Genomic DNA, 24,444 nt, shown 5'->3' on the forward strand with positions numbered 1-24,444 from the left:
GTCGACCGGAGACGGGATGACATGCAGCAAAGAGTCGCAGGTCTGACTCGAACCCTGGGCAGCGAGGACACGTGCTCCACCTTTTAACCCTTTAACACAATGATTTCCTAAACCCAACTAAGTCATTTTTTTACTTAAATTAAACCAAACTGCGAGCGTACAACAGTTGCCGGTACACTGCAGCAGTCATATCCGTTTTCAGCATGTTGATATATGTCAATTTTGGGAATCGATCTATTTAGTTGTTTGGGTATAACGGCGTGTAAATCTTTGTGTTACTCATGTGAGTGTTTATTCGGCCCAAACAGCCAGATTAGTTTACTGTGTATCACCCGCAGGCTCCAGGTTACTTTCACTTGAACAGACACATGTGCAGGTTTTGGGTGATTTCCAAAACAACGGACGCTGTTGGAAGATATTTTAACATGGCTGGTTTACTGCATGTTTAGCAGCTTTGTGTTTGTTAATATAGTCATTTTTTTTAGTTTTGATATGATATAAAATCCTGACAATTAAATCCTTGTATTCAGATCACAACCCAGGTTCCTCTCTGGTCCAGCCAGGTGTCATTCTCTGTTGATTTTTGTACATTTTTCTCAACTTTTTTTTTTTATTTAGCGATAATTTTGGCTGTGTTGCAGCTTGTGGCATGGATTTTTTTTAGTCAAATTTTTGAAATCCAGTGTCTTTTACTTTTACATGTCTTTTATTTTCCTGTAATGCATTTTGCAAAACGCACAAAGTCTGCCATAAAATCCACATACATCAAAAATTTTTCTGCTTTTTTTTTTTGCTTAAATCCCTTAATCAACTTGTTCCCTGATCAAAGTGATCAAATATTCAATCATTTTCAGGATTTTAACCCTTTAAATGCCAGTTTTATTATTTGAATTACTAATTATCTATTTTAAAAAAAACACAAAAAATTTATTATTTTCCATATAATAAGTAATAGGCTGATGTGGTTTTGGTGATGATTAGAGTCTTTGATATATCAAAGATTACCAACAAAATTGATTTGATTGCATTAGTATATTTTATGTTTGTTTATGTTTTGGCCAGGAAGGTGGTTAGAGGGAGTATCTGTTACTACATAAAAAAATACTGATGCAATCAAATCAATTTTGTTGGTAATCTTTGCAGATTGTCTTAACCCTTGTACCCTCCTCAAAAAAACTCCCTCTAACATATGTCAGTCACACAGTTTTAGTTGCTTATCTGGCATCTGGTTCATAAGTCAGACGCTCATCTGTCACTGGGATCTGAATCTGACATACTTGTGTTCAGACGGCAGGTCGATCTGTCTCCATCATGTCAGGGCTGACAATCAGACATCACCTACAATCTGACATCCATCAGGATAATGTCTTTATTATCAAGCCTCGGATGGTTTTTAGCACTAAAACACTTTATAACTTGGAAATCCACACTGTACCTGCAAAGCTAAAAGCGGTAGCAAGTAGGCTACCCCATAATTTTTTTTGGTTGCGGTTAATAAATCAAGTCCTCCATGTTGATATAAAGTCACTTGACTTTATATCAACATGGAGGGAGGAGAGGATGACTGGAGTTACATTTCTGGGTGAACTTTTCCTCTGACCGAGCCTTAACTAGCAGGAGATGTGGCACAAAGTAGCCTCGGCTAACTGACCACATAAATGCGAGGAATTGAAACAAACATGTTGTAGATGATGTAACGAACAAAAACATAAATAAATTACAGTGACAGCAACAAAGGAGACTGCAAACATTGACGATAGTTGACAAAAACTGCTGCGTTTCAATGAAACAGTAGATTTAGCATGTTTGGTTAGCTGGCTAACATATAGCCTACTGTTAGCCTTCTCTCTTACATAGTGTTCAGTCGGGTTCTCCGTGTCCCAGAAATGCATTTGTATATCTCCTTTTCCTCTCTAATAACACTAAATTCAGAATTCAGCCATAGACATCACACTCATGGTGGGACATCGGGTCATATTTCACCGATTAGCTTCCATTAAACAACAGCTAACGCTAGTATATAAGCACATCTTAGCTACAGTAACTGTTTTGATGCGATACGATTAGGAAAGGTGTAAATTAAGTCAGAAATATCAACACACATCTTTTTACACATTTGTTTAAACCTCAATCAAATCAAAATCAAACATTAATGTTAACTAGGAAGATACTGAAAGCTAACATCAGCTAACGAGTTATGAAATATGAAATACAGACAAAAGTGCCTCCAGACTTTCAATATCTATCGTCTTTTCAGTTGCTGATCAGTTGGGAAGCCGTAAACTGACAGTTTGTCAGAATATCCAAGTTTATACGACTTTCATGACACAAGCGCAGAAATGGTCGTCGTTTTTGTCTATGTTCCACAATTTATTTCACATTTATGAGACGGAAATGGTTTCCTTCACATTTTCAGAGGGAAATGAGCACTAAGGACCTTCTAGCAGCATATAAGGGAATACTTGCTCGAATAAATGACGTGTTGATCTTGTGCAAATCATTTTAAGGCACTCTGAGATCAAAAACAACTTGAGGACAAAGTGGTTTAAGCCACCGATGACAGAGAGCTGGTGAGTTGTTTTGGAAAAACACAACAAGTCAACTCCTTATTGTCTTGTGTTGAAATACTTCCCATCCATCAGGTTTATTGTGCCAGCCTTTGTGCAACCACCCCCTGGTTACACAGAAACACACAATCACAACCAGATGTCGTCCTACACAGCTTGAATTTCCCGGAATCCAGCTGCTGTTCTGGGACCAGTTTGGCTCTCATTATGTGTTGAGCATCTTATTGATATGTGGCCTTACCATTGGCTCCGAGTCAGCCCGTTGTTTGTAGAAACTCCATTCGTGGAGGGCCACTCCACCTCCTCGGCAGGGCAGAGACACACTGGTCTCAGACCTCCAGAAGCTTTTTTGTCAAACAGCACAGGGCAGTTGTTTTGAGATTCCTGCACAACATGAAGAATTTCATCTTCTTGGTTTTCGGTTTGCTGCCGTTTCCTCAGCAGGCACAGAGCAGGACTGACTGCAGACCAGTAACAGCCACCTTTTGTCAAGGTTTGGGATACACCACCACCCCCAATCCAACTGGAGCAGTAGGCTACAACCTGCATCAGATTGGTCAGATGGTGGAGACCGCCTGTTCTCCACACATTGCCATAGTCTTGTGTCGCGTCGCCGTGCCTGAATGTGGCTTGGATGACGACAGCCGCCTGAAGCCGTGTCGAGCTCTCTGTCAGAAGGTCAAGACGGACTGTGAATCTGCCTTCAAAGCGAAGCGGCTGTACTGGCCCACGAGGCTCCGGTGTGAAAGTTTACCAGAGTCCAACTGTGTCCAGGTACATCTTCTCTTGTTTCTGACATTTGTTTTACTTTAGAGAACGGACACAGCAGCTTTTGTTCATCAAGATTTAAATGAGAAGATGGACACCACTTTGACCTCTGCAGCTACAGCAAGAAGGTGGCTAGTTTAGCTTAGCATAAGCTCTTTAAATGAGCACAATCTTGATTGAATCATCTGTGCAAGAACCAAAGTCTAAAAACATCAATTTAAGGAAGTCACTGCATGTCTGTCGTCCTCCTGCTCATGCACAGAAAAAAGGAAAGACATTTTCTGGTATCCCTGCCCACTTTATCCAATCAGAACAGAGGACTCTATAAAGAGGCAGTCCTGTGTCAAGCCAAGATGGTGGTCTTGATGTTGGCACCATCACAAACGGACATCTGGGCTGACCCCAGATACACTTTAGCCAACCAGTGTCCGATTAGTTCACAGACAAATCCTGCTTGAAGTTTCTAACTGTGGCATAGTGTGATCGAAAAGGAAAACAAGGTGGAAGTACTTGTGGTTTGTAAAAAAACTGATCTACGTTTCTCTTCATGCAGGGTCAAGTCACTCATGTTCGACCCCAGATCAATCACTCCCCTTCCCTCCCCGTGTCATCATGTCAGCCAATCACAGTCCCTCTCTGCAAAAACCTGGCATACACTGAGACCGCCATGCCCAACGTCCTCGGACACACGCTTCAGGCCGACGCCAACTTGCAGATAGAAACGTTTGCACCACTTATACAAGTGGGGTGCTCCCCTAATCTGAAGCAGTTCTTGTGCTCTCTCTACACTCCTGAGTGTGTACAGGGAAGACCTCAACCTCCCTGCAGAACGCTCTGTGAGACCGTGAAGTCCAGCTGTGAGCCGGTGCTGACCAGGCATGGCTTCCAGTGGCCTGAAGCCTTCAGGTGTGAAGCATTTACCACGGAGTCCTGCAAACACATGGCCCTACCTGTAAGTGTGCTCTTTTGGAATGAAGGATGTTTGTGGTTCCAATACCCATCTTACAACCAAGTTTTGTGTGAATCTGTCTTGTAGTTTTTGTATAATCCTGCTGACAATCCAACCAACCAGCAAACAGACAAAGGCAAAAACAAAATGGGAATTCATGTTCATTCCTTATTTGTGTTCTCAGGTCCCACAGTTCAGTTTTGCCACAACACCTCCTGCAACATGTGAGCTGATCACTGTCTCTCTCTGCCAAGACCTGCCCTACGCTGACACAGCCATGCCCAATATTCTCGGCCACAAATCTCAGGGGGAAGCAGGCCTGGAGGTCCATCAGTATGCGCCACTTATAAAAGTGGGGTGCTCCTCTCACCTGAAACCCTTCCTGTGCTCCGTCTACACTCCTGAGTGCACGTCAGGAAAACGGCGTCCTCCCTGCAAGACGCTCTGTGAGCAGGCTCGCGCCGGCTGCGAGTCGCTGATGAACAAGTTCGGCTTCCAGTGGCCGGACACACTCAGCTGCGATAAGTTCAGCACCGAGTCCTGCGAACACGTAAGTCTGCTCCTTTTTTTCCCCCTTTCTCCAATAACGTGATCTTCTGTGATGAAAACACAAAACCTAGGAAGACACGCTCAATTCTCAACCCTTTACTGGCACGCTGGTACTGTAGTGGGCAACTACTTTTCTTAACTTTACAATCAACTTACTAACTATAAAATACACTCACAGTTAAATAAATCAGAGGTGAAATGCCTCACCCAGGCCCATTCCTTCCTTGGGCCTTGGGTGATCTGTGGCAACACCTGTTCCTCATTTATTTCAAACACTGATGCAACCATTTAATGACAAACATTGGTATTTTGCTGACATCCCCATCAGACTCAAGCTGAATGTTAGAGCTCAGCTGGGACTGCAAGGGATATTCCAACCACCCAACCATTCCACCAGTCCACCACAGTACCAAGAACGTTGAAATTAATGACGCTGGTTTGACGATACGTTTCTTTTTGTCTCCAGCGCTGATATTAAATAGTAACCACCATAAAGCATGTGAGTACTTGATTCTTGCTAGCTGCCTTATCGGTACTGCAAATGTGCAGCTCTCAACAGAGATGAGAAAGAAGCCCCAGAAAAAAAAGGTGTCATAAAAATAAAGAAGGGCCTTAAAAAGGAGCCTTGTGGGACGCCACAGGAGATGAAACACAACTGCTACAACTCTTAGTTTTGTTTGCGTCTTGTTGCAGTACGGCGTGAGCAGCAGCGGGGGGATCTGCGAGCCCATCACCATCCCGATGTGCCAGGGCCTCTCCTACAACCAGACCATCATGCCAAACCTCCTGGGACACACCAATCAAAGAGAGGCGGTGGTGAAGATGTCCTTCTTCAACTCCATCGTGCAAACCGTGTGCTCGGTGGACATCCGCCTCTTCGTGTGCATGGTGTACGCCCCCCGCTGTGTGGCCGGGGAAGTGCAGCGGCCCTGCAAGTCCTTCTGCCAGAGAGCCAAAACGGGCTGCGAGGAACTGATGAACAGATTTGGCGTTTCGTGGCCGAACGAGCTGCACTGTGACGCGTTCCCAGATGAGAACTGTATATCAGTGAGTAATGAACAGTGTGATAGAAGACATCAGTTTGGTGACAGAAATGTAAAGAATGTTTTCTCACTTTCTCTCTTTTCCTTTTCTTTCACAGGAGGAAAGCAGACTTGAGGTATTTCAGTGTTTCCAAACATTCACATCTGCACGTTAATCTCACCCCACGTAGGTTCAGTGATAACATGTACTAAAGACAGAAACCACAGTTAAAGCCGACTGGACCGGACAAATTCAAAGAGCAAACGCCTGAAGAAAAGAGTGTAAAATAACTAATATTTTAAAGGTACCCTGGGGAGTTTCTGATCAGTGTGGGCTCGTGTGTTCCCAGTTATAATTTCCAAGTATTTAACTGATCGACGACAGGTAGCATGAAAAAACGCGCCAAGAAATGAAGACTGCGAGCAAGTTGGGGTGTCACGATTCTCCAAATCTATGACTGACTTTCATTTAGATTTTAAGGTCACGATTCGATTGAATTCTTGATTTTAACATTTTCTCCTCAGCTCTGATATCAATGCCATAGTTGGAATACTGACTTTACTATCAACAGTGATCAGTTTTATGCACTGACAGCTGTCGTTTACATTCGTGGGTCGTCAATCCTGATAAAGATGAACAGACCGAAAGATTAGGTTGATTGATTTTCAGTTTAAAATTTAAATTGGTGACACTCCGACTACAAAGTAACGTGAAAATAAACATTTCAGGTTTCAAACTCATATCTGTGCATCTGATTTTGTATAGAAACTTAACTAGAAAACTCTGCAGGTTACATTCAAATTACTACAATTTTTTTATCCATCAAAAAGAAAACTGGAGGGTTAGTTGAAACTCCTGCTGATGATTTGGCTCCATGGCACTCGTAGTGGTCAAAAAATCCACACAGTGCCTTTAATTGACGGCAAACACTCTACCAGCAGCTGGATTAATAGTTTCTAACCCATGTTTTGACAAGTGTCATATGTTTGCCAGTATTTTAAGGTCATTTTGTGCATTTATTGAACTGCAGTTACTGAAAAAAAAACCTAAATTAATCTACAGATCATCATGTTTTCAAACTGATGAGTACTTTGAAACAGAACACTGTGTTGTTCTGTTGGCTGGTGTTGTAAAAGAAAAACATTTTAATATAATAGAGAGTTCGAGCTGCCCCACTGACATCCCAACATATGATGGTGTTGAATCTGTTTGTTTAATTATTGCAATGATCGCAGATTAACGTCACTGCTTGTTTTACTTGTTTCTTTGTGAAATATTTACACTTTCATGCCTTTTATTCATCACGTTCCTGGTATCTAAAGACATTTAGAGGTATGTCGTGTGAAGCGGAAACGTCTCTCACTTTGTTCTCTGTTACAACAGATGCTGAGTGCTGAAGGTGTTCGCGCTAAGCTTGACGCCGGTGGTTTCTCTGTTCGTGGCAAATGTGAGTTTACCTTCAACAACGTCATCGTCTGAATGAGACAGTTTTAAACTCCTGAATGTGTTTTGTTCTCTGTGATTCAGCCCTGAGCCTCAGGACAGCTCGCCTGCTGCTGACTCTGATGGACGTATCCTTCACAGCCGACACTGCTCAGGGTTTACAGTCGTGACATGTGACTTGTTCCGAATGCACTCACAACTGGTAAAGCCCTGAGGACCAACTGTAGAAAACAGAGGCAGGCAGGTTAAAAACTACGATGAGCTTTTAGGGGTAAAAGATAAGACAAAGACGAGGAATGAGGAGGTAAATACAGGGAAGCAGATGAAACAGTGGAGAGTGAAAGGAACTAACGAGGGGATGAGATGCAGGTGGAGACACTGAGAACTGGGCGGAGCTAACGAGGATGATGTTAAACAGGTGTGGGAGGGGAAATCCGACTGGGGAGGAGCACAGGTGAGGAGGATCTATTACTACAAAATAAAACAGGACACGACTCACCAATAACCAAAATCATGACGGGAGTTTTTACGCTGTAAGGTTCTGAGTGTTTTCTCTAACTAGCAACTTTCAGGCCGACGGTTCTGGAGACCTGGACGTGGTCGAGGTCTTCAAGCTGGAGCACTACGTGGCCGTCGTCAGGAGGGAGTACGTGGAGAACTACGAGAGGAGGAACCCACCGGCCGTCACTCAGAACCAGATGAAGAAGATTCTGTCTGCTCATGGTAACACGTGACATCCTTTAAAGATACAGGAGCAGCTCAACAGGTTTAAAGATCCAGAATTAACTGGTGTGGCTTCGCGTTCTTCGGTGTTACAGGTTTCGATTTAGATGATAAGACCTTCAGAACTCTGTGGCAGGAGCATCAGTCGACAGGCGGGATCGACTACGATGAGTTCATGGCGGTTCTGACCAAACTTCAGATCCTCAGAGGTGACGGAAAATAAAACTACACTCACACACACACACGTCATTTACTCAAGTACTGGACTTAAATACACTTCTGAGGTATTTCTTCTGATGCTATATTTCTGCTCCACAACACTTAAAGGATAATTTCACATATTTTGACAACTTTATTGTAAAATATCTAAAAAACTAATTAAAATCAGCTTCATCTTAACCAGCAACAATAAACGTGGCAACATTTTTGTGTCTATTAAATAACACCAACATATATGGAAAGTTATTATGTTTTTCTGTAATTACATTTACATTTTTTTTACTTTACATTATAATTATTATTATGACTACATCAATAATCATTAATCAATAATATATTATATATTTCGATGTGAAAACATTTAAAATTTTAAATGCAGGACTTAATTTGTGAATAACTTCTTATTTAACACTTTATAACATCCAGCATGAATACATACTTAATTTATAGTTCATTAAACAATGAAAAGTCTATAAACAATCAATTAAGCAGTTCTTTATTAAAAAGCTGTGACTGATGTTTATATGTAGTTGCTAAATAAATGTGATTTCAGTGTCTCTTAACAGTAAAATAATTATTAACTTAATGTAATAAACTAAAGTGTAACACTGGATTAAATTCAACATATTGTTATTGTATTTGGTAACAATATTGATAAAATACAATTCAAGAAAAAAACAAACTCCCCATTATATTTAATTATCCTAACTCTGTCTCTGGCAGGGACCATGTGTTTGTCTTCAATCCCGCTTATAAATTATTTTTAATCTAGAAAATATTGTTAATTGTGGTTAAACTTTAGTTATTAATGTGAATATTTGCGTCTCATCTCAGATCGTTTCCAGGCTCATCTGATGAGCGTTCCGTGTGACTGTGAGGTCGCCAGCTTCTCCTTCAAGCAGGTGAGTTTAAATTCAAGTTTTTATTATTGATGCTGTTAAATCTTTTATTGATCCTCAGAGGAAACATTCAGGTGAGTGACAGAATTAAGTACAGATCCAGAGAGAAAGTTTAAGTCTGTGAAATAATTTATATAATAATATTCTCTGTCTTTATCGCAGTGGGAACTTCAGGTTCTTGTCTTTTTATAAACAGAGAACAGAAGCTTCTTTCTTATCGTTTGATTACAGATATATAAAAATAATCTTGTCATTCTGGAAGAAGAAAGAAGTCTTCTGCTTAAATTTTCCCTGTATGAAAATGTAAACTGCGTTCTTGTGTTCTACATCTTCACACTTTTCTCTAATAAAACATACTTCACAAAAAAGTTTTAAAAAGAAACAATATAAGTGTGAATAATGTCAAAATTGCAGTACACATAGTTCTCATGAGTTTGAAGTGACACAGTAGTGTGATTAGATAAAACCGGAATAAAATATGATTAATGACACCAAGACTAACTTAGTGGTGTCTGCGTTAATATAGAAATATGATATATTAATTTTATGTGATAAAACAATGTGACACATTAAGATTATATAGTGAAATATAGCACAACATATTAAATAGTATCGTACAATCATAGAGCATAGAATAAATATTATGTGAGTAGGATAACTTTGTTTTCCAGCTCTGTCGTCAACAGAAACATGGAATTAATCATTAAAGATAAAAAGTAAAGTGTCAAATTTAATTACTCGGGTTGTAACAGTGATGAAGTGAGTTTAATAATATTTAAATATTTTAATCAGTGAAGGAGAAAGAAAGGAGAGTTTCACATTTGGAGCTGTTATTTGATTCTGTTATAATGGCGACACCTGCTGGTCAGACCTTGATATTGATTGTATATTTTGTCATATTATAAAGAGAACGTTTACATTTGTATTAACCTCAGATTGCACGTAAACAGTTCAGCTGGTTAATACTCTTTTTTTTCTCCTCTCAGTTCATGAAATCAACGATAATCTGAGGATCAGAGGAGCTGAGCTGATCACAGAGCTGCAGTGATCATCATCATTAACAATCCTTCATTATCACAGTGCAGAAACATTTAAACACTGAAAATAAGCTGCTGTGAGTCCGAGCTATTTCTTTCTGTCAGTTTTTAAGATGCAGAGTTTCATAAATTGTGTTTTCAGATTGCAGATCAGTGTGAAACTTTTAATAATATAAAAAAAATACTCTGCTGCTGTAATCATGAAGCTTTCTCTACATTATATTATGTCTTTGGCAAAAAAATGTGATGAAATAAATGTGAACACGTTGTCGGATTTAAATAAAGACAACCAGATGATCTGTTGTGTTATTATCTTCATTATATGCATGAGCAAAAACGAAAATACAGCACAGAAAAAAGGTACATTTTCCATTAAACATCAACACTTTACAGGGTTTGTATACATTTTTCAAGGTCAAATTCAAGCACTTTTAAGGGTCATTTTCAATTTTTTCCAGCACCTTATCGCTGGTGTAAAATACATATCTGCAGGAATATATACACTCATGTTTATTATTTTTCACTTTTTATCACAATTATGTACATTGTATTATGTTGTAAACATCTAAAATTATGTTTCATAATAGCAAAAAGTTTAGAAATTAAAGGAGAACACAAAGTTTTATCCAAAAAAAATGGAAGCCACTTGGCGTTCTTCAGGCACACTCGCACCGAGACCTGAGAGCACCCTGTAATTTCCTTTTTTGACATAAATTTTTATGTTTCAAAATGCAGTGTTGGGAGTAACGCGTTACAAAAGTAATGCAATTGCTGTAATGCATTACTTTTTGCTGTAACGCAGTAATGTAAGGCATTACAAAAACTGGTAATATTTTACTCGGTACAATTCTCAGTAACGTGCGTTATAATGCATTTTAAACCTGAAATTAAGTCGTGCGTTGTTTTTATACAAATTCACCAACAACTTCCTGTTCGTGCTAGAGAACTACTGATTGAGGAGAAGACGACTGCAGCAGCGGACGAGTTAGACTTTGCATTCGCAAGATGGACATGCGCTCATTATTTTCAGTTCGTCAGAGACAAGGATGTGAAGAACATTATAGTTAAGTGCACTTTGTGTGCAAAAGCAAAAGATCTCTCTACCTCGCGAAATAGTACAAGTAATTTAACGAAACATCTAGAGCGGTGCCACACTAACATTAAGCTAGTAACCAAAAGAAAGCAAACTGAGGGTGAGAGCGGAGAAAAAACTAAACAGCAAAAACTAACTTTCTCCCGTTCTGCGATGCTTCAACCTCGAGAACTGAGGAGACTGTGGCAGAGTATGTTGTCGAAGATATGCTGCCACTTTCAACAGTGGATTCTCCATCCTTACACACACACACACACACACACACACACACACACACACCTACCTCCTTTTGAAAGGTCTGCCCAAACTGAATTTGAGTGTTAACATCGAACATTTTGGGATGCATGACCAGTTTCTGCCCCATGAACAGATTAAGGCTACACTGAAAATCAATGTGTGTGTTTCTAAAACTTTAAATAAAGTGTAGATGCAATATAGGAATCTGTACTGTCCCTGATATCTAGAGGAAGGTGGGACACGTCCATGCATCATGCATGTTTAATCACATCTAGAGGACATAAGCTTTTAGAAAATGTATGGTGCATTCAGCTTTCCCGTATATTAATAGAGACCAAGGTGTTGACATACAAAAAGTTTTGACACATATTGATTTTTCCATGTAAATCTTCTCATGGAACTGAAACAGGTAGTGCACCACAAATGTTTCAATTTTAACACTGAAATTCATGTTCAGCACGGCCAGCCCTTTCAAAAACTGTTGTTTTCAGTGTTGGTGGTTGTGAATTTTGGTGAAAGTAATTTAAAAGTAATGCAATAGTAGTGTAATGCCTTACAATTCAAAGACAGTAATATTATAATGTAATAAAGTTACTGAAATTACAGTAACAAGTAATAAATAATGCTTTACGTGTTTGGAGTAACTTGCCCAACACTGTCAAAATGTGTCACCTATCTGTAAGAAATCTTGGCTTGTCATCTAATTTACTTTATTAGAAGTAAGTAATGAGAAGTGGAGAAAAGTGAACATTCCCTTTTCACATTTAAAGCTCTGACAGACGTCAGTGCCTGGGGTGATGATTCGGTCGTCGTCTTAACCATAGTTTGTAATTATCATTTTCAAGCCAGCGCTCGTTAAAACAGCAGCCTCCCGGCATTTTGTCATCTCCTGCCGTCTCTGTTCAAAGGTGGGCGGGGTCACACACAGACTGGCAGGTCGCAGAGAGGCTCAGCGGAGCCCAGGAGAAAACATCTCCACATATGCTTCTCTTACTGATTTTATCTCTCCTTGTAATAAGCAAACTATCCAGTCCGTCTCAATTTTGTGAAAGACACAGAGTTATAATGTCAAGGACTTTCAAGCACTTAAACTAAAATCCAAGCACTTTTCAGACCTTGAAAACACAACACTGAAATTCAAGAACTTTCATGGATTTCAAGCGCCCGTACGAACACTGACTTTAGACTTTTACACATTCCACATTGTTACAGTAGCAGCTAGACAGATATACAGTAAGTACAAGACTTAAAAAAATACTAAAAATGATTTAGATATGAGAGAAAGATTCAATATAGAAAGTACTATCTGCTATGTGCATTATAAACAGGAGGCAACGTATGATTATCTGGCACATAGCCTTCAGTGATTCAACTGTACAGTACTTCATACTTCATATACAGGTAGGCTCTACCTACCTGTGACACATTTAACAAAAAAAAAGGGCAGAACACAAATGTGCAAATGGTAACAAATCGATTGAGCTGGCAGGACAGCCAGGCGCTGTCTGCTGCAGCTGTATCAATAGGTGCAAGACACAAAGGCCAGTACCTACTAACTTATTGCTGAATAACCCACAAAACCAGTCGAATTTGTAAGAAATGGACAGAATTCCAGGGTAGGTCAGAATCTATAGGGGGTACCATGACTGCTAACTGCTGCTGTTGCTCTCTCTTGTTGATATCTTTGGCTGTAGCGACTAGCTGCTGTTAGCAGTTAGCTCAGTTAGCCATGGAGCCTAGTGGCTAGTGGTTGTTTCTTCACTCTCTGTTAGGAATGTTTTAAACTAAAATTCTGGCCATATCTTACAAATTGCCCCTGTTAACAAAAGAGCCCACGTTTAATGCTCTGAACTGAAACTAATGCTTTGATTTGTTGATTAGATGCCGTGTCATCTTTAAACTGAGTCTGTCCCAGTCTGGTGTCCAGCTGTGTTCACTGGGAGGCTGAGAGACCTCACTTGTCTGTTTATTATTTTTTTAGGTAGATGATTTGAAATTGTCACTAAACTTAGTCGAGGGACATTAGCTGTGCTTTTTAAGAGTGGAAGCTGTGACAGCTATAATCAGAATCAATCAGGTTAAAGGAGCACGCTGTAGTTTAGAGGAAGAGAAAGATGTTCACTGGTTGAAACAATCTAAATAATCAAACTGTTGTCGTGAGTTCATGACTGAATGAACTGAATAAACAAACTGACCTTAAAGGAGACCACACTTTATACCGTTTTTCTTTGTTATATGTGGCGGACCCTGCCGCCTTTCAAGCTTCAAACAGTGTTCTGGGACCTTATTTTCCTCTGAGAACAGCGCGTTTCATCACTTATGATTCATATTGTTGATATTTAAAATCTGTGTTTTAATTTCCTCTCCAACACTTCACGGTGCCCCTTTAACAGGAATACCAAACTGCTTACAGTGATTCAACCGTGTTTGACACTTTGTGACATAGTTAACAGAAGATCTGTGGGATTTTTACTTGTATAAACGTGGGCTCTTGTTGTAACAGTGCTGGACTTTGTAGAACTTCTCTACCTGAAGCAGGTGCTGAACACCAGACTGATGGCAGACATCAGACCTGGAAATGCAGCGTTTTGTTTTGTGTTCTTTGCTACACTTTGTATAAGTCTCATACTTCTCTTCTCCAGAGAGGCAGCCAGCTCCCCCAGGTTCATCCTCCTCATGAACAGCAGAGTCATGTCCAGAACCAACTTACTGCCGTACCTCCTCTGTGCTTCCTCTTCATCGACCACCCCCTCATCCTCACACTGGTCCTCGGGGCATTCTGGGTAATCTGGACTCAGCATCCCCTTGAACTTCTTCAGCTCTTTCTTCACAAAGCCAACAACGTTCTCCTCAAGACACTGGAACAAAAGCATGTCAGAAATTCAAATCTCATTCTGAACACACCATCAGTTTCATCTGTCAGAGTCTAAACCCACATTTAATACACCCACATTTGCTTATTTTCTTTTGTACTGACTAGGGCTGCCCGATAAACCGAATTTTCATCGTCATGGTGATATGAAAATGTGCAAAAAACACATCAAAGACAATGAATAAGAAAAATCATTTTGTTTATATGCGCCGTGCATGCACCTGGAGCATGCCAACATTTAGCCTATCAGACGGAGCCCTGGATATAAGGGCCAATCAGATGAAGCCCCAGCCAGTTACCTGCCCTGACAAAATTAATCGACATCAGTCTGGTGGTGGTTGCCAGGTTATGATGGCTGAGGGAGGAGAGAAAAGCCATGAAAAATGTGGTCGATGAAGACCTAGTGGTGAAAAGAAACAGCACTTCTGCTGTATGGACTTATTCTGGATTCAGGAGAGACGATGCGTTACAAACACAGGTGCTGTGTAAAACACGCCGAGCAGTTGTTGCAACTTCTAACTTAGAGGAAACACAACAAACCTCCATCACCAGCTGCAATACAACCATAAAGACCTACACCAACAATTCAAAACTAACGTTAGCCATCATTAACTGTGTAGTTAATATGCAAACGTCGATATTTTTTTATTGATCGCAAGTTATATCGTCATCGCAATATTGTCCAGTGTTGCCATGGCGGCGAGCAGCAGTGCAGCAGCTTCTCTAGCTCCTGGAGCTAATATTGTAAATGTTATTGTTAATGTTGTCACAGTAGGAAAAACCTTAACCTACAGCAAGGCTGAGCTTTTGGAGCTAAATACCAACCAACCAGCTACATCAGAACTTAAAGCGCAACTCGGCAGATTATAGCTATTAAGTGCATCGGAGTGGAGGTACAGACTTCGTCGCTTCAGGGGGAAGCGGAGGCGGTGTTCGAGGAAACCGAAGAGGGCCAAGAGAGCCGGGGTACTTGCCAAGCTTAAGGCTAGCGCCAGCAGACCTGCCATCCCATCACTCTTTCTATCCAACGTGCGTGCGCTGGACAACAAGATGGACTTATTGAGGCTGAGACTACGCCAAAATGAAATGAAGGACTGTTGTGTAACTGTTTTGACAGAGACCTGGCTTAGTAACAGCATGCCAGACTCTGCTTTCCAACTTGATGACCGGATTTTCTTCCGTTTGGATCGCAACCAGCAGTCAGGAAAAACAAAAGGAGGAGGAGTCTGCATCTATGTAAACAAAAGTTGGTGCACAAACTGTTTGCTGGTCGGAAGGCATAGCTCTGAGGCAGTGGAGTAGTTGATTATCAAATGCTGGCCACACTACCTGTTACGTGAATGTTGTCATTGTCATAGCTGCAGTATACATTCCTCCAGACGCTAATGCCAATGCTGCCCTGAACGAGCTACATGAAGCTATTAGCTCACTCCAAAACAAACACCCGGAGGCTCTGTATGTAGCTGCAGGCAAATTCAACCATGTGAACGTGGAAGCCACTCTCCCCATGTTTCATTAGCATGTCACTATTGCAACCAGAGCTGACAATACACTCGACAAAGTGTGTACATACTGTATGTACAGAGCTGCCCCCTGCCCCCCACCTTGGTGCCTCTATATACATATGATCTACAGTGTTCTGCGAGATGCTTTCTGATGATAAATACGAACATATATCTTGTCACTGCAGATGAGATGGAGAGGGACTTTCAGTGTCACCCTGGATTAACTGACTTCTGCTGATGTGTGGGTGACCGGGACGAGTACCAAACTTGGTATTATTGGTACTATTAAGGGTATTTGGGATAGAGTACACAACTCAGCAGGTCTAGATCTTTTTTTGACATTTTAATGCAGAAATGTTACGTATTATATCTTTAAATATGGGTTTGTACAGTACGCACCATAAATATGGAGTCCAGGGGACTGCGATGGTCAGTGGAAACATCTGAGGTCTCTCTGAGGAGAAAACATGATCCATTAGTGATGAAGAGAGTTTTATTTACATCGACACAACATACAAACTTAGGCCTCATACACAAAACCAACAGAGGAGAGATCGAATGCTGTGAAGAAACTGAAAGTACACCGCAGTCCCAGGAAGTAGTTCATAGAAAAGATTATTTGACACGCAACATTTAACATTTCACGGGCACAACAGATTTCGTGTGTTGTCTGTGTGACATGACGGCTCTTGTGAAAAGTAATGAACATGGAGCGATTAGAAGAATGCAATGAGGAAGTAACTGAACTCTAGTAATTACCAACAAACTGTCTCAGTGCTTTTCACCTTTATGTCTGTGTGACAGAGTCAACATCAGAAGGAATTAAATAATGGACTAATACTTAAAACTGAAAAAAACATGAAGTAATATTTAAGAGAATCAACAGAGCTGTTTGTTCATTATTTATCTGAATATAAATTCTCGACATACTCTGAATGTTGCTGGTTGAAAGACAGAGGAATGTTCTTGGACCAGTCACTCTTCATGGACACACAGCTCGGTTCAGGAGAATCTGGTCCGTTCTGCTCGGTCCTGAAAGAAAATGGACATTAAATAAAGACTTATAGAATTAAAAAGATTTAATTCTGGTTCTGGTGACTTCATCTTAATTACACAACTTAATCACAAGAGGGATGAATTGAACTGTCACTCTTCGACTGGACAAACAGGTTATTATGGAAAAATCCTTTTTGTTTCACACAATCCTGAAAGAAATGAAGCGCTGAAAAAATATATAGATCATTTATTAGATGACTACAAATGTTCTGGTGACTTCCGTAAATTAAATGACATTGCAGAGTGACAAAAAAAGCACATTTTTAGAGAATTTAAGCTCCAAAAGTTTAATTTACCCAATTTTATTTCAAATCTATTAAGTTAATGGACCTGTTACTCACTTCTGAATGATAGGGATCAATGGAAAAGGGAATGTTACTTGAGACAGAATCATAAATTGTTACCGAGGTTAAAGATTTATCAGATCGCGCAGGTGAATGTTTCTCATTATATATCATATTTTTAGAGAATTTAAGCTTCAAAAGTTTAATTTACCTAAGTGGACTTTAAATCCATTAAGACCTGTTACTCACTTCTGAATGATACAGATCAATGGAAAAACAAACGAAGAATTCAAAGAGAAGAAACAAAGGTTTTATTGACTTTAAAATTAAATTAAATTAACCCTTGTGCCCTCCTCTGGTATTTTTGTATATTTTTCTCAACTTTTTTTTTGATTTAGCGGTAATTTTGGCTGTGTTACAGCTTGTGGCATGGATTTTTGCAGGAACTCTTCTTTTTTGTCAAATTTTTTAAATCCAGTGTCTTTTACTCTTACACGTCTTTTATTTTCTTGTAATGCATTTTGCACCCTCTAACCACCTTCATGGCAAAAATATACACGCACAAAATCTGCCATAAAATCCTCATACATTAATATTTTTTCTGCCTTTTTTTTGCTTGAATCCCTTAAACAACTTGTTCCCTGATCAAAGTAATCAAATTTTAAATAATTTTCAGGATTTTAACCCTTTAAATGCCAGTTTTATTATTTGAATTACTAATTATTCATTTTTTTAAAACAATTATCGTTTGAAAATGAAACAATAATTATTATTATTAACAATTATTCTTTTCTATATAATAAGTAGTAGGCTGATGGGGCTTTGGTGGTGATTAGAGTCTTTGATATATCAAAGATTACCAACAAAATTGATTTGATTGCATTAGTATTTTTTATGTAGTAACAGATACTCCCTCTAACCACCTTCGTGGCCAAAAATGCCCCATTGACTTCCATTAAAACCACATTTTTTAATCTCACTACCATTACAGTATAAAACCATGCATTCTGTAATGTCAGCATGCCATTTTGAAGAAAAGTAGTTATATTTGACATTGTTGCTGTATTTCACCAGATTCAACCATTTTCCCATTGTAGGCCGATGCATGAAATTCTTGTATTTTTCCAGTTATATTATAGCCGGGTGGTCACCCAGCTCCATAATATAACTGGAAAAAATAAAAGAATTTCATGGAAATGGTTGAATCTGGTGAAATACATCAAAAATGTCAAATATCACTACTTTTCTTTAAAATGGCATGCTGACATAACAGAATGCATGGTTTTATACTGTAATGGTAGTGCGATTAAAAAATGTGGTTTTAATGGAAGTCAATGGGGCATTTTTGTCCACGAAGGTGGTTAGAGGGAGTATCTGTTACTACATAAAATATACTAATGCAATCAAATCAATTTTGTTGGTAATCTTTGATATATCAAAGACTCTAATCACCACCAAAGCCCCATCAGCCTACTACTTATTATATAGAAAAGAATAATTTTTTTGTGTTTTAAAAAAAAAGAATAATTAGTCATTCAAATAATCAAACTGGCATTTAAGGGGTTAAAATCCTGAAAATGAATGAATATTTGATTATTTTGATCAGGGAACAAGTTTAAGTTTAACAAGATTAAGGGATTCAAGCAAAAAAAAGCAGAACAAAATATTGATGTATGAGGATTTTATGGCAGATTTTGTGCGTGTATATTTTTTGCCACAAAGGTGGTTAGAGGGAGTATTTGTTACTATATCCAAGACTCTAATCAACACCAAAGCCCCATCAGCCTACTACTTATATAGAAAATAATAAATTTTTTGTGTTGTTTTTTTTTTTTAAGATAATTGATAATTCAAATAATAAAACTGGCATTTAAAGGGTTAACATCCTGAAAATTATTACGTATTTGATCAACAAGTTGATTAAGGGATTCAAGCAAAAAAAAGGCAGAAAAAATTATTGATGTATGAGGATTTTATGGCAGATTTTGTACGTGTACATTTTTGCCACAAAGGTGGTTAGAGGAAGTCTTTAAAGGAGGGCACAAGGGTTAAATTAAATTCAGCATTCTCTACTTACTCTGAATGTTGCTGGTTGAAAGACAGAGGAATGTTCTTGGACCAGTCACTCTTCATGGACACACAGCTCGGTTCAGGAGATTCTGCTCTGTCCTGCTCGGTCCTGAAAGAAAAGGGCCGTTGAATAAAAGACACAGTATTAAGCGCAGGAGATCATAAAATGTTGTATATAAATTCTCTACATACTCTGAATGTTGCTGGTTGAAAGTCAGAGGAAAGTCCTTGGACCAGTCCCTCTTCATGGACACACAGCTCGGTTCAGGAGAATCTGCTCTGTTTTGCTCAGACCTGAAAGAAAAGAGACATTAAATAAAGACTTATAGAATTAAAAAGATTCAATTCTGGTTCTGGTGACTTCATATAAATTACACTGAGTATTTGTACAGAATTTATGACTCAGTAACTTCTTTTGACTTTGGTATCAGAGGGAAGACCATGAACTGTCACTGTTCAACTGGACAAACAGGTTATTATGGAAAAATCCTTTTTGTTTCACACAATCCTGAAAGAAATGAAGCACTGACAGAATATATTGATCATTTATTAGATGATTAAAAATGTTCTGGTGACTGACGTTAATTAAATGATATTGCAGAGTGACAAAAAATTTACATTTTTAGAGAATTTAAGCTCCAAAAGTTTAATTTACCCAATTTTATTTCAAATCTATTAAGTTAATGGACCTGTTACTCACTTCTGAATGATAGGGATCAATGGAAAAGGGAATGTCACTTGAGACAGAATCATAAATTGTTACCGAGGTTAAAGATTTATCAGATTGCGCAGGTGAATGTTTCTCATTATATATCATAACAAATCTACAAGAGTTCACAGAGACTGACAGATATTATAGATTAAAAGCAATGAAAAGAAGTGTCGTGAGAAGTTCAGAGATCAATCTGATACTTTGATGAATAAGATGAAGTATGAAGATGAAGTAAAATACATAACGTATTGTCCGCTCTGTATTTTATTCTATTTTAAGTATTTCTTTAGTATTATGCTTATTGTATGTCTGTCCATCTTGCTATTGTGACAAGTAAATTTCCCTGATGTGGGATAAAATAAAAGTCTAAAGTCGAAGAGGACGAAAGAAACATTAGGAAAGTTGAAAATTGTGACAAATCAGCTAAAAATGGCTCTGGTCATTTAATTTAAATTACACTGAGCATTAACATATACTGACTATTTTTAGAGAATTTGTGCTCAGAAAAGTCGTTTGACTTACCGTTTGCGTAAATCTTCCAGGGTTTGCAGAAGTGTCCTGGAGAAAAAAGGTGATAACGGTCAAGAGGCCATAAAAATAAGAGACGACAGTCCAAATAAAGTTAAATTTAATCTCCAACCAACAGACCAACCAAAGATTCATATCACATTAACAGTCAAAAAGTAACTTAAAGAGGTGAATATGAAGGGAACTTTGTTCTCTTTCTTCTCACACTCTCATTCTGTCCTCTCAAGATCTGATTACTTCTCCATGTTCAACACAGAGACGTAGAATCATTAATGTTACAGAGGTTAAAGATTTATCAGATCCTGCAGGTGAATGTTTCTCATTACATTTAATAACAAAGCTACAGACAGAACATGTGCTGTGTATATATTCATGGAGGGTTCACTGAGCCTGATCACATTCACACATTTACATGTTCACAAGTCATGTGTGACTCGTGTTGTGTATTATAATATGTTAACAAGAGTTCACAGAGACTGACAGATATTATAGATTAAAAGCAAAGAAAAGAAGTGTTGTGAGAACCTTTATAGTCTTTGAGTCTAGATTAATCTGATGCTTTTAAAGAATAAGATGAAGAGGACGAAAGAAAGATTAAGAAGGTTAAAACAATTGATGAATCAGTAAAAGAGGTGGAGAAGAGAGTTAAATAAATAATGCAGTTATGTCAGAGTAGTGTTATAAATACAGTGAAGTTATGCTGCTTATTGAGAATTTGAGTTCAAACAGTGTCTCTGACTTACTTCAGATCATTTATCTCCTCAAACCTGAAAGAAAAGGAGCAATGACAAAAGAAACAAATAATTAAAAAAAGAGAATTTGTGCTCAGAAAGTTCCTTTGACTCAAAAAAAAAATTGAACCTTTCCATATGAAAACAAGAGGACAGTCCATGTCCAGTCAGCCTTTATAAACACACAGCTTGGTACCTGCTGCTATAATATATTTTTACACTTTATAAATATATGTACTGTGTTTATATTCATGGAGGGTTCACTGAGCCTGATCACATTCACACATTTACATGTTCACAGGTCATGTGTGACCCATGTTGTGTATTATAAGAGTTCACAGAGACTGACAGTCTTTGAATCTTTAAATAAATAAATTTAAATAAATAAGTTAAATAAACAATGCAGTAATGTCAGAGTAGTGTTATAAATACAGCGTAGTTATGCTCTTTTATTGAGGATTTGTGTTCAAAAATTGTCTCTGACTTACCAGTCATCAGAAAGCACGCGCAGATGCCTGAAAGAAAAGGAGCAATGACAAAAGTAATAAAGAGCTTTTTGACAAATGGTGCTCGGAAACTTCTTTTAACTTAAATTAAAAATGTAACCTTGTCATATGAAAACAAGAGGACAGTCCATGTCCAGTCAGCCTTTATAAACACACAGCTTGGTACCTGCTGCTATAATATATGTTTACACTTTATAAATATATGTACTATGTATATATTCATGGAGGGTTCACTGAGCCTGATCACATTCACACATTTACATGTTCACAGGTCATGTGTGACTCATGTTGTGCATTATAATATGTTTACAAGAGCTCACAGAGACTGACAGATATTATAGATTAAAAGCAAAGAAAAGAAGTGTTGTGAGAACCTTTATAGTCTTTGAATCTTTAAATAAATACATTTAAATACATAGGTTTAATAAATAATGCAGTTATGTCTGAGTAGTGTTATAAATACATTGTAGTTACGCTCCTTTATTGGGAATTTGTGTTCAAAAAGTGTCTCTGACTTACCTCCCAACAGGACACTCCTCCCCAGTGCTAAAAGAAAAGGAGCAATGAAAAAATAAATGAAATATTTGTCTAGAATTTGTGCTCAGAAAGATAATTTGACTTAAATTAAAAATTGAACCTTGCCTTGTGACATCAGGAAAGAGTTCCATGGCCAGTCAGCCTTTATAGAAAAACAGCCTGGTTCAGGAGAATCTGCTCAGTACTGAAAGAAATTGAGCAAAGTCAAGACGGGTGGAAGAATCAGGAGCTTACAGCGTTGTAACAATAAAACAACAAACCCTGGAGTATTATGAGCACATTTATTACACCGGTTATTGTATTGCATCTGTTTGTTGCGCCAATTCATCAAAAGCACTGAGATAACTTGGCCCAGAGTGACATGACTTCTACTTCAAGTAAAGCCTGACAAATATATCAGCTGAGTGATTTTATCAGCCAGTTAATTCTTTGTTCAGTCTTTGTGTGATTGAAATGAGTCTAACGATGAAGGCTCATCCTCCGATGGCACTTTTTTATTTACATTCTTGTATCACATACTTCCTCATTCTCATTCGTTTTGTGGACTAAAATAAAAAGATGTTCATCTTGTCATTTCACCACAGGCTCCACTATCTCTCATAATATCAGACTTTGATCCTTTGTCTGCCGGCTCATCTCCGTGTCCAGGTCCAGTCCTTTATTTAAAATGATTGAGATTGTTTAATCTTTCTATAGTCGAGGTTATTGGGGCGGATGCAATCAAAAGTAATTGGAAGGTCACTGGTTTGAATCCCTGGTGTCTTGAGCAACACACTGAATCTTGCCTGGCAGCCTTCACCATCAGTGTGCGAATATGTGTGTGTGAATGGGTGAAGGTGAAGTGTTGTAAATAAAAAATGAAGTCTGTAGTTATTTGGACAATTTTGTTGAAAGTAACATAAAAGTAGCAGGGTTAATGCAAGGCAGTATGGAACCACTCTAAACTCTACTACGTCATGAATCTGTTACCTGTAAAGCGCTGCCATCAGTCAGTTGCTGGCCTGTGTCAGGCCCGTCATAACATAAAACATGCTTCACCGCCGGTGGGACGCCCTTCCAACCTACCACCAGGCTTAGCAAGTTTTCTAGGGGAAACCCTGAGTAATGTGGTAAGTAATATTGTAATGTCATATATTACTTTAAAATCTAACTAATAAAACTAGTAATATGTCATATTGCATTTCAAAAGTAACTTGCCCAAACCTGTTCAGTTCAGAGCCACATTAGTTTTAAATTACTTTACTTTTTCAGCAATCTGTGAAAAAAATAAATGTTGAAGATGCTGATATCAGCCTCGATAATCATTAATAATCAGTTACTTGAACGTGAAAAGAGGCAGAAGATTATCCATCACTTTCACTTCCAGATCAACAATATACTGTCCAACAACACAGAGAGCCCCAGCTACAACACACACAACCACCACACAATGCGACAGAAGCGATTTAGGAACAAGTTACAGCAACATTTGTACAAAATAAAGTCTGTTCGTGTCCTTTATGAAGACAAACGACGGACGAGGCTGTGCATGGATTAACTACGCAGTTACAGTAATGGCGGACGGACACATTTCCGCCTTCAGGTAGCTTGTTAAAGTTCGCAGCTCCTGTAAGCTCACATTAAATCTGTTAATTAAACACCGAAACATTAAAGTATTAAACACTTTCAGATGTTTGTTACGTTACCTTGTCAGCTCTCAGATCAGAACAAGTGTAAGTGTCTTAAAGACTCCGGGCTGTAACGCACCTGCAGGCTCGGAGCAGTCTGAGAGGAGAAGTAAAGACCTGGAGCTACAGGTGTGTAAACGCGGAAGTGGATGAAGTCCTGGATGGCTGTCATCGAAAACGTCGACGTTTAACCAGTCCTGCGTTCATAAAATGTGCTACAGAGATCATTTTAAAATAATAAACACACTGGAAGGAGACGTGTCTTGTTATAGAGCTATCAGGTACACATAGATGATTTTCAGGTGGATGTAAAGTAACAAATACACGACTTTTTGGTACAGCTGTGAATTGTGTTAAAAAGAAACCGCCATTAAATCAAAAATGGCGCTCAGAAGCCACGCCCCTTTCATAAAAAACTGTATGTTCGTGAAGAGAAATTAATAATTAGCTTGAGTTGTGTCATGAATCA

The 24,444-nt window shown here is 38.6% G+C and overlaps 2 protein-coding genes across 2 annotated transcripts; one reads left to right on the forward strand and one right to left on the reverse strand.

The window, feature by feature from the left end:
- The first annotated feature begins 2,872 nt into the window (after window positions 1-2,872).
- On the forward strand, window positions 2,873-10,476 carry LOC115566770 (uncharacterized). Its single transcript, XM_030392754.1, has 11 exons — window positions 2,873-3,341; window positions 3,889-4,287; window positions 4,469-4,834; window positions 5,527-5,880; window positions 5,975-5,992; window positions 7,240-7,303; window positions 7,384-7,427; window positions 7,872-8,022; window positions 8,118-8,231; window positions 9,076-9,143; window positions 10,127-10,476. The coding sequence occupies exons 1-11, from the start codon at window positions 2,961-2,963 to the stop codon at window positions 10,148-10,150; spliced, it is 1,983 nt and encodes a 660-aa protein (XP_030248614.1). The 5' UTR covers window positions 2,873-2,960; the 3' UTR covers window positions 10,151-10,476.
- A 2,107-nt stretch (window positions 10,477-12,583) lies between these two features.
- On the reverse strand, window positions 12,584-24,047 carry LOC115567353 (uncharacterized). Its single transcript, XM_030393833.1, has 11 exons — window positions 23,994-24,047; window positions 22,414-22,492; window positions 22,291-22,317; window positions 21,754-21,780; window positions 21,278-21,301; window positions 20,529-20,564; window positions 19,487-19,588; window positions 19,302-19,403; window positions 16,815-16,916; window positions 16,284-16,338; window positions 12,584-14,365 (listed from the first exon to the last, which is right to left on the reverse strand). The coding sequence occupies exons 2-11, from the start codon at window positions 22,437-22,439 to the stop codon at window positions 14,033-14,035; spliced, it is 834 nt and encodes a 277-aa protein (XP_030249693.1). The 5' UTR covers window positions 22,440-22,492; window positions 23,994-24,047; the 3' UTR covers window positions 12,584-14,032.
- Window positions 24,048-24,444: the final 397 nt, after the last annotated feature.

This window comes from Sparus aurata, chromosome 17 (assembly GCF_900880675.1).
Source record: "Sparus aurata chromosome 17, fSpaAur1.1, whole genome shotgun sequence".
Taxonomy (NCBI): Eukaryota; Metazoa; Chordata; class Actinopteri; order Spariformes; family Sparidae; genus Sparus; species Sparus aurata.